The 11,051-nt window shown below is 43.7% G+C and overlaps 1 gene segment (V, D, J or C); it reads left to right on the top strand.

Annotated features, from left to right (window-relative positions):
- Positions 1 to 6,546: 6,546 nt before the first annotated feature.
- LOC128598278 (T cell receptor gamma variable 4-like) lies at positions 6,547 to 7,150 on the top strand. The segment is given in 2 exon segments: positions 6,547 to 6,720; positions 6,819 to 7,150. Coding segments are annotated over 2 exon segments (375 nt in total).
- The last annotated feature ends 3,901 nt before the right edge of the window (positions 7,151 to 11,051 follow it).

Genomic DNA, 11,051 nt, shown 5'->3' on the forward strand with positions numbered 1-11,051 from the left:
AAGCTCTGAGTTATTTGTTGTGTATTTTTTTATAACCAGAATCCTCCTAAATGAGGTCCTGACACATCCATTAAGGAATCACACTCCCCATGTGTGCATTCACGCGGGTGCCTCAGGAGGGGCCAAAGGCTCTGTGTCACAGAATAAGTCCGGGAGAATTCTGTCTCCACTTACTGAGTCATCCTAAGTGGACAAGGAGGTACAATGTAGTCATGAGCTAATTGGGGCGATGTTTTAGATGAAATCTTTATCCTTACGCATTGCAAATCTTTGGCAGTATATGTACCACAACAGATTACCAGGAAAAGGAAATCATAAACAACAAGTTCAACAGTGGGAACCGACAAGGTGAAATGAACTGTGGCATTGTACCCAATGTCTGATACAGAGTAGGGTTAGAAAGAAACATGGGACCTCTCAGTGAAAAACTACTGGTTTCATCCTGTAAGTTATCTGAGAGACTGGCTTCTGCAAATTCAGAAATCATTTACAGAAATTCTTGCACTGAAAAGAGGTTTAGGATAACAAACCCAGCAGCAAGACAGATCAGCAGAAGAGGCAATACTCCAGGGAAATACTGATAAAGGAGTCATTTCTCCATCTTACAGATAAGACATATACCCAAAGAAAGACCAGTGAAAATATCAAGATTTTCCCTTTAGATGGCCTAAATGCTGGCCCCTCCACTGTACTGGGGGCTTGCGTACTCTTTCTCCATGGGACTCTTTATCCTGCTATTGTGGACAAAAGGTTTCACTTCTGACATTTTCAATAACGTTTGAGTTGTTAGAGGCACTTGTTAGGGTCCCTTCCACTTCTTTCTTTATAGCAGGGACCAGAAAGAGGCAAACTCATCAGTTAGCACCGGACCCACTCATTTGACATATTGATCTCCTGTGATTTATTTTACTCATTTTTATATTGCCATATTTACCTTGGGCTGCTAGTGTTAAGTCTAGGCTATAATGGAAAAATACCAGTTAACTCCTGACAAATTTTCGGGCTGCAAGCCCTCAACAAAAAGGGGTAAGTCTGGTTCACTCCCAAGATAGATGGGAAAGTACTCACTAACTTCTCGCTTGACTAACTCCTGGGCCTGGGAAACAAACTGACTATCCCCAGACTGACCTTTAAACAATGCCAGGTGGAGAGAATACTGAGACAAAGATGTACGGTGGAAAAGTACTGGAACTAAAATGTATGGGAAAATACTAAAACAAAGATGTATGACGTATGGCTAACTAACCACAAATTTCTGCTTCTTTACAGTGCTTGCTTGCTTCCACCACCCGAATGCACCCAGACAGCCTGCATGCCAACCAGGATGCAGACAAAGCCTTAAAAACCCGACCCCTTAAGCACCGGGGGCTGCTCTCAGAAACACCATGTTGGGACACTGAGGCAGTCGCCGGCTGGCTCTTCAGTAAAAGGACTCTGCTGTAAATTTGACTTGTTTGGCAGTGTGGTCTTTGTGGAACTCCTGGGCACAACACTAGCAAGAGTCTCTCAGAAGTGATTTCTTAGGGGTTTAAGCTTTCTTCTAGGCCATATTTGTAAGAGGACAAGGGCAAAACTGTCCCACTTTAGATGGGTTTCCTTCATCAATTCCAGGATACATGAAATTTCCCTTGTAGATATAGGGCTTTGCTTGCTTGCAGGGTTACCTCTGAAACAAAAGAGAGTCTGTTATCACTCTGTATGGAGGAAGGGAGTCTATGAACACCTTGATGACAGGTATCATTGAGTTCATTGAGTCCAGCTCCTTGGAGAAATGGTTTACCACGTTTACCCACTCAAAGAGAATCCTGGGTGACCACAGGACATCTGGCAGATCCAGGTGCAGATGGTGGGAAGCAAAGATTTCCCTGATGGACACACCATGGAGTAGCCAAATATGGTGATACCCTTCGCTGTTGAGCTGTCTCTGCAGCAGCCTGCTGGCATGCCACGCTCCATTTGCTTGGCCCTTTCCCAGAACTGCTGATGCTCATTTGCACTGTTGCTGAGGCCTGTTCTTGTTCTGTGCTGGCAAACACATGTAAGAACTCAAGCATGCAGGGACTTGGCAAAAGCCCTGTCTGGTGCTGGCATCTCTTGGTAGGAGCCCATTTCAGAGCTTCAAACACTTTTGACATTTGGGTAGGACAAGCCTCTACCCTATCCACCCTGAAAAGGTATCTACTAATGCAAGTTTAGGCATCTGAGTGAAATAAACTTTTTTCAATCATTGAATCCTCACAAACGTTGGGTTCCTAGTGTAATAGGTTGCCTGTCTTTGTATTTTTTTTTTTTTTTTTTTTTTGTGGTTTTTGGCTGGGGCTGGGTTTGAACCCGCCACCTACGGCATATGGGACCTGCGCCCTACTCCTTGAGCCACAGGTGCAGCCCCTTTTGTATTGTTTTGAGCATACAAAAAAGTCCAATGCAAACAGGGTGCTCCCAAAGGAGGTCCTGCCCAGTCTGTCCATGCATCATGCCCATGGCGTGTGCATTCATGTAGGTGCCTCACTAGAGGCTGGACCACAGCTTTGGGGAGGAGAATGAGTCCAGGAGAACTCTGTCTCCATTTAACTGTTCCATCCCAAAAGTCAGAGTGCCAGTTAGTATTCTCAAAGAGGATCCAAATCCAGCCTCCAGGTCCCCAAGGAATAGCTCACCTCCATTACCTTCCTAGTAGCTCTGACAGTGGCCTAATTTCTTTCTGCCATGCTGGCTACCAGCTAAGGCCCAGCCATGCCCTTTACCAGGACCATTATTTCAGTGGCATAACTAGTATCGTTATTTCCTGCCATCATGAGACTCCTTTCCTTCCAAATGGCACCATGAATATCCTCTATCATTAAAAAATTCTGAAAGTCAATTTAAATGTTTACCTTATTCCCTCTGGATAACTGAAGAGCTCTGGTTAAAGCAATCAGCTCAGCTTTCCGGGCTGAAATCCTAGGTGGCAGTGCCACTGCCATGGTCACCACATACCCAGCCCTTCATTGTCCATCAAGCTGCACCAATAAAAAGATCACAATTTGACTCTGGCATTGGATTATCTGGAAGACTTATCCTGTTAGATTATCTAGTCTCTGGAACTTCTCAACAGTCATGTTGAAAAGGCTTATTCCCAGCGACCAAAGGAACCATGATAATTTAATGAGCCACTTGCAGTTTTGCTGTACCAGCTCTGTGTACTTTTCTTTGGCTGGAAACAGGATGGCAGGATTGAGAATAGACACATTCTTGAATAGCAACTCCCAAGTAGTGGCTACTTCCCAGAGGCACAGAGACCATCCCATCCTAATATTGTTCAATGGCTTTGACAGGTATACTGCTAGGTGGGGGATGCTTTCCAGAATCTGCACTGAGACTCCAGCAGTCAGTCCTTGATTTTCATGAACAGATCGGTAAGTCAGGCAACTCCAAAGCAGGGAAAGTTATAAGACTCTGCTTTTAAAAAGTTTTTAAAAGGTATTTTGATGGTCTGTGATCCAGATCAGTAGCTCCACATCTGTCCTTGGAAGGGCCCCACACAAGGATTTTGCCATCAGTCCAAAGTCTGGAATCCAGACACGACAGAAACCTGCCATTCCTAGGAACTTCAGGTAAGTAATTTGCTGTTTGAAAATATGTTCAATAGAAAGATTCACAAGTCCCTCACTAAGCTCCCTTCAAACCAGTCAGGAGAGCCCTTTTAAAGTCCTTCACACAGTCCAGCAGCAGTGCAAGGGCACCCCAGTACCAGGATCCTGCCGGTCAAAAGCAAATGGGTATCATTCACAGTCATTTGTACAATACCATTAGGGCACATCAATGGTGCCCTATTTATACTCATTGGGATGGGGATTTAGATTCTCTTTGTATATCGCAGGATCCCAATGTAAATGGCCTCACTCATTTTTGGTACCTTTCTTCTTGCCAATGCTGTAGTGATGTGAAGGCCTGCTGAGCCTCGAGCTTCAAAGGACCATGGTGGTCTTCTGTATATTCTTCAGCCATCGTATTCATCCAGTAGGAGATTAGCAGTGCCCACTCCGCAGCGCGAGCTTCGGTTGCTTCTTAAACGAATTCTCAGATCTGCCTCCTGGGTCCACTGAGATGAACGTCTCAGCCACCACTTATTGCTGCCTCGCTGCCGCCCAGCCCCTCCCCCACTGTCTCCCCTCTGGCTCTTGGAGCATAAGGCACAGCTGGTGTCAAGGGCTGGGTGGCAGCCAGGGAAGGTGTTCCTACCAGACTGCTTCTGTCTGTGTGGTTTCACATCAATTGAGTCCACACTGCCAATTTTGTCCAGCGCTCCTTGGGGAATACTTGGATTGGAGCTACTAGTGAGGCAGAGGGGCCTCATCCCCCTGCTTTATTGTCTGAACCCTGGACTTGAAACAAAAAGACCATTTTCTTTCCTGGGGGTTTCATGCCACCTGAAGTCCTCTGTAAGCTTGGCCAATGTCCTTTCTTTTTTAAAAAAACTGCACGGATTATGTATAAATCTGGGGCAACTGTTTTCACACTTTCGCTTGGACTGTCTCAAAGGATGTTGCCAGCTGTTCCTGCACAGTGAAGCCCTTATCTGATGTTGCTGTAAAATTGCCGGGCTACAGCTAGGTGTGTCTCCTGGTCAAATTGTTGCCCAGCTGGCAACAATGCCATTCGCATTCCCAAGACAGAACTTAGTGGGCATGCGATTGAAGCTCGTCACATTCTTCCAGCCTGTCTCACAGGGCTGAGAGGGCAGTGGTGATAGCAATTGCCCCAGGCCAGGCTCCGTGGCTACTGACCTCTGGGATGGGCCCAATCAGCATGAATTCCTGGTGCCTTCACCCCAGCTGCAGCAGGCATCACAGCTGCCTCTAGGGAGCCAGCAGGCACCAGCCCCTCTCTACCATGACACGCAGACACCTGGGAAGGGACTGGGGTAGTGGGTGCTCACTCCCATTTCCCCCTTTCCACCCACCACCAGCCATGCTTGCCAGTCCTCCCTCCCACTGATCTGCCTAGGAGGCTGCAGCAGAAGGCCCAGAACAGGTGCTGCCCAAGGAAAATGACTGTTAACTGAAACAGAATATAATGACTTTCCCACTCACTGCAGTAGAGGTGTCTCTGGTACCATTAACTTTATTTCGGGCTTTCCATATAAGATCTCATCACATTTACCTGACCTTTGACAAAATGATTCCAGTTGTAAGACTGGATAATAATTTACACTTTCGTTCAATTGCCACTTTTCCTCACATTCCAGCACTACATTGGATTACAGTGGCACCATTCTCTAGTAAATCCTTTGCAATTCGGCATTTTGCCGATCAGCTTTCTGATAAAGCTTCCTCATGTTGCAACAAAACTTCACAAACAACAACATTGACAGTACAGGGGATCCTAACCATGAAAGGCCAAGGCATATCAAATAAATGGGAATGCAAAGAGAACAAAGCCACCACAAATGGCACTTGAAGCATCACCTCAAGTGCCCTACCCCAGGGCTGGAATGTTCACAACCCTACCCAAATGGTGGCCTAGTACCCCCATCCCTGGGAACTGCAAATGAGCTTGCAATCTGAACCAATTTCCCTAAATCTACTAAGCCTTATGACTTCCATCCCCAACAGGTATCCTGAACAAGTTAAGTGGGGAGAACCAGGGTATCAGTATTAATGCTGGGGGAACTTCCTCAGAGAAATGGCTGAGGCTGTCACCATGCTTCTCAAATCAGTTTCTGTCCCCTCAGCAAGGTTCAGTTTGGCCAGAGCTGCACCCTTTTGGGGAGAAAGAGGTGGGAATTCCCTGGAGTGAAACAGGCCCTGGCAGCTGCTGGGCAGTCCCTAACTTGCTTGGCCTGGGGTTGCTCCCTGCCTCTTCCAGCGGTTACAGGGGGCCATTCTATCGACCTGCTGATGGGCTGACTCAAGGATGCTGGATTCTGTTACCAAAAGCTCAACAGTCATCCCTGAGGCAGGATCAGAAAAAATGAGGACAAGTGGTTGAGGAAAAGGAAATAGATCTATTAATTTTCTGGAAAATGGAAGACTCTCACATAAAAGTACCAATTCCTAATCATAGGCAGAAATACAGAGTATTTAAAAGGAGTGCTGTCTGCATCAGAAAACTGCTGCTCAACCACAGCTGATGGCTGTGATCCATCTGGAAACAAGTCTTTGCACTCGGCCCAGAACTCTTCCCGTCTATATAGTTCTGCTGAGCCATCTCCTGTAGCACCAAGAAAAAGGATATTCCCCTGCCCAACCTGAAACACGTTTTAGTTCTTAAAAAGAGTGAAAAGATTTTAAAGAGATACAAAAAAGTTTTCCCATTTTTTTCAGGATGTTCCATGTGTTACACTGACATACCTGCCCTGCCCTACTGCAGTCCTGAGCTCCCTTAGCTCCTGCCTTCCCTTCTGGAGAGGGCTGCTCTCAGCTGCCACAGGAGGGCGCTGGAGAAGCGGGTTGAAGTGGAGGGGGCGGGGCTGCTCTGCAGGTCCTTCTTGGCTCCACCCCTCTGGATGAACAGCGTGGACTATGACAGATTCTCAGTAACTTCTCTCTGCCTGTGGTCCAGTTAAGAGGACCAGCTCCCACCCATGCTGCTTCTATCCTATGGATCACTTCCTTTTTGAAAAACATTGAGTTTTCAGGACTATTCTGGTTCTCTTATCATCTGGTCCCTTTCTTTCTAAGCCAAGAGGGGAAGACATGTGGTGGGCTCTAGCCCTACGTTTAGCTTTCCTGCTTCCATGTGAGTATGTTGCCTTGGTCCACGTTCACGGAGTTGATTTCGTTTTTCACAGGGCCTATACTAAGGTATTCCCATTAATTTCTGTTGCTCCATTGCAGCCATTCAGATAGCTTCCAACTTGGACGGGAGAATCATGTCAATCACCAGGAAAACAGGGTCAGCTCATGCTATCACTTGTGATACTCAACTAGGTACCAACTACATCCACTGGTACCTCTTCCAGGAGAGCAAGGCCCCACGACGCCTTCTCTATTATGACTTCCTTAACTCTAAGAAGATGGTGGAATCAGAAATCAGTCCAGGGAAGTACAGTACTGTTAAAGCCACAGATAAGAGGTTTAAATTGCTACTGACGAATCTAGAAGCAAGCGACTCTGGAGTGTATTACTGTGCCACCTGGATCAGGCACAGTGATTCAGTTCTGCCCTGAACCACAATGAAAACCTTGCTTTGACTTCTCCTGGTACACAAGATAGACCAGCCCTGTCTCACTTCCTGCCCCTCCTTCACTGAATTCTGAACACAGAGAAACCCTGAGCTCAAGTCTTAACCACCCCTGTTAACAGCCCACTCCCCTGTCAGCAGCTGCACCCTGTCCCCCCTCCCCACAGGACTCCTCTACAGACTGAGCTGCCTCCTCCAGGCCTCACCCCAGCGCTCTGGCTCACAGCTTGGATCTTCAGCTCTTTTAGCCATGGCGGAGGCCTAGTCACGCTGCTGCCTGGGACAGCTCAGGGCCCTGAGAATTGATTTGCAGAGACATTTAGAAAAGCATCCTGGGAAGCTCGGTTGTAACGAATTTATTAATCTAATCATTATTCTGACATCATGGCCGGGAATGGGGCATGTTCACTGTATTTATTACGGGGTTTCCTTACCACAAACAGCACCAGGTCTGCGTTATACATTTTCAGAGTCCCCTCTTCCTCTCTCCTTTCCAGACACTGTAACTCAGACCTGACTTTCTACACAGAAAATCTTGCTGTGGCTTCTTCTGGTACACAGGATAGATCAGCCCCTGTCTCACTTCTTGCCCCAACTTTATCTTGAATAGAGGAAACTTGAGTTCTATAGAATCTTCACTTGTACATCTCACTCCCCTGTCAGCAGCTGCACCTGCCCCCCACACTTCCAGGACTCTCCTGAAGCCTGAGCTGCCTTTCCCAGGCCTTAGCCCAGCACTCTGACTGACATTTTTGTCTTTTCTGCTCTCCTAGGACTGCTGGAGGGCCATTCACTCTGCTTCTTATGACAGTTTAGGGCTCAGAGCATTGATCTGTAGACGGAGATATTTAGAAGAGGTTATGGGAACATTAGTTATATTGAATCATTGATCCAAGTATTGTATAGAGATCTTGGCTGGGAGTGGTGCTAATTCATTGTAATTTTTGGTGGTATCATTACCACTAAAAACACTGGGTCTGGGTTATATATTTTGAGTTTCTTCCCTCTCTTTCTATCTCTCTGTCTCTCTCACTTGCCTTTCAGATTTCTCTCTTTCTCTCATCACAGGGTATACAATCAAAATTGTTTTGAAAAAAATCATTTAAAATAATTCTCTTCTACATTTTTATGTTACCTTTGATGTATAGCTCATTCTCTGGATTTCTGTTTGTACTTTTATATTTTGGTACAGGTTTAATTATTTCACTTTGTTTTGTATTTATTTTGAATAAGTTAAACATTTATGTGGATCCGAAGTCAAACTTACGAGAGAAAATGCATGTATAGATTTTTGTTTCCATCCTGGATTTCTCTTCCCTTGTCCTTCCTCACCTCATGGGTGACAATATTTTTGTCAATTCAGTTGGATATTTTCATTTTTTTCTTACTTAATCAGAAGAATTCTTCACTTTTAAAGAAATATTTTCTTTGTCATAGCTGCATGGCATATTGTTCCTCTTTAATTTTATACCTGTATTTTTGTTTTGCTATTCTGGGTTTATACACTTCTATCAGCATTTTATCTTCTGTTTTCTGACTTTACTTGGATACAGGCCCTAGCTTCCTGATTATATATAAAGAAGCACATTTCCTGTCTGTTAATGCTTTTGCTCATTTATTATTTAATGTTCATATCATTGTTCCATCTGTATTCTTTTTGTTTTTATTTATTTATTTTTTATTGTTAAATCATAGCTCTTTACATTAGTGCAATCAAGGGGTACAATGTGCTGGTTTCATATACAATCTGAAATATTCTCATCAAAGTGTTCAACATAGCCTTCATGGCATTTTCTTAATTATTGCATGTAGACATTTGTATTCTGCATTTAGTAGGTTTCACCTGTACACATTCTAAGATGCACCATAGGTGTGGCCCCAACCAATGCACTCCCTCCACCCTAACCTCCCCCCTCCCTTCCCCTCCCTTGGCCCTTTAACCATATTCTTGTGCTATAGTTGGGTTATAGCCTTCATATGAAAGCCATAAATTAGCTTCATAGTAGGACTGAGAACATTGGATACTTTTTCTTCCATTCTTGAGATACTTGGCTAAGAAGAATATGTTCCAGCTCCATCCATGTAAACATGAAAGTGGTAAAGTCTCCATCTTTCTTTAAGGCTGCATAATATTCCATGGTATACATGTACCATAATTTGCTAGTCCATTTGTGGGTCGATGGGCACTTGGGCTTCTTCCATGTCTTAGCAATTATGAATAGGGCTGCAGTAAACATTTTGGTACAGATGTCCTTGTTATATTGTGATATTTGGTCTTCTGGGTATATAGGATCGAATGGCAGGTCTATTTTTAGATCTATAAGTATTCTCCAAACTTCCTTCCAAAAGGAACATATTAGTGTACATTCCCACCAGCAGTGTAGAAGTGTGCCCTTTTCTCCACATCCACGCCAACATCTCTGGTTTGGGGATTTTATTATGTGGGCTACTCTTACTGGGGTTAAGTGATATCTCAAAGTAGTTTTAATTTGCATTTCTCTGATGATTAAGGATGATGAGCTTTTTTTCATGTGTTTGTAGATTGTGTGTCTGTCTTCTTTAGAGAAGTTTCTCTTCAAGTCCTTTGCCCACCCTGAGATGGGGGTCACTTGTTCTTTTCTTGCTAATATGTTTGAGTTCTCTGTGGATTCTGGTTATTAAGCCTTTATCAGAGGTATAACCTGCAAAATTTTCTTTCATTCTGAGGGCTTGCTTTACTTACTATATTCTTGGCTGTGCAGAAGCTTTTTAGTTTGATCAGGTCCCAGTAATGTATTTTTGATACTGCTTCAATTGCCTGGGGAGTCTTCCTCATAAAATATTCACCCAGACTGATTCCTTCAAGAGTTTTCCCTACACTTTCTTCAAGTATTTTTGTAGTTTTATGTCTTAAGTTTAAATCTTTTATCCAGTGAGAGTCTATCTTAGTTAATGGTGAAAGATGTGGGTCCAGTTTCAATCTTCTACAGGTTGCAGACAGTTCACCCAGCACCATTTGTTAAATAGGGAATCTTTTCCAGACTGAATGTTTTTAATTGGCTTGCCAAAGATCAAATAACGGTAAGTAGCTGGATCCATCTCTTGGTTCTCTATTCTGTTCCAGACATCTACTTCTCTGTTTTTGTGCCAGTACCATGCTGTTTTGATCACTATTGATTTATAGTACAGTCTCAGGTCTGGTAGCATGATTCCTCCAGCTTTGTTTTTATTTCTGAGTAATGTTTTGGCTATTCAAGGTTTTTTCTGATTCCATATAAAACGAAGTATTATTTTTTCAAGATCTTTAAAATATAACAATGGAGCTTTAATAGGAACTGCATTAAAGTTATATATTGTTTTGGGCAGTATAGACATTTTAACAATGTTGATTCTTCCCAGCCATGAGCATGGTATGTTTTTCCATTTGTTAATATCTTCAGCTGTTCTTTTTCTTAAAGTTTCATAGTTCTCTTTATAGAGATCTTTCACATCCTTTGTTAGATAAACTCCCAAATATTTCATCTTCTTTGGCACTACTGTGAAAGGAATAGAGTCCTTGACTGTTTTTTTCGGCTTGGCTATTGTTGGGATATATAAAGGCTACAGATTTATGGGTGTTGATTTTGTAGCCTGAGACATTGCTGTATTCCTGGATCACTTCTAAAAGTTTCGTAGTAGAATCTCTGGTGTTTTCCAGATATATGATCATGTCATCTGAGAAGAGTGAAAGTTTGATCTCATCTGACCCTATATGGATAACCTTGATCACCTTTTCTTCCCTAATTACAATGGCTAAAAGTTCCATTACAATGTTAAAGAGCAATGGAGACAATGGGCAACCTTGCCTGGTTCCTGATCTAAGTGGAAATGATTTCAATTTAACTCCATTCAATATGACATTGGCTGTG

Source organism: Nycticebus coucang, chromosome 11 (assembly GCF_027406575.1).
Source record: "Nycticebus coucang isolate mNycCou1 chromosome 11, mNycCou1.pri, whole genome shotgun sequence".
In the NCBI taxonomy this organism is placed as follows: domain Eukaryota; kingdom Metazoa; phylum Chordata; class Mammalia; order Primates; family Lorisidae; genus Nycticebus; species Nycticebus coucang.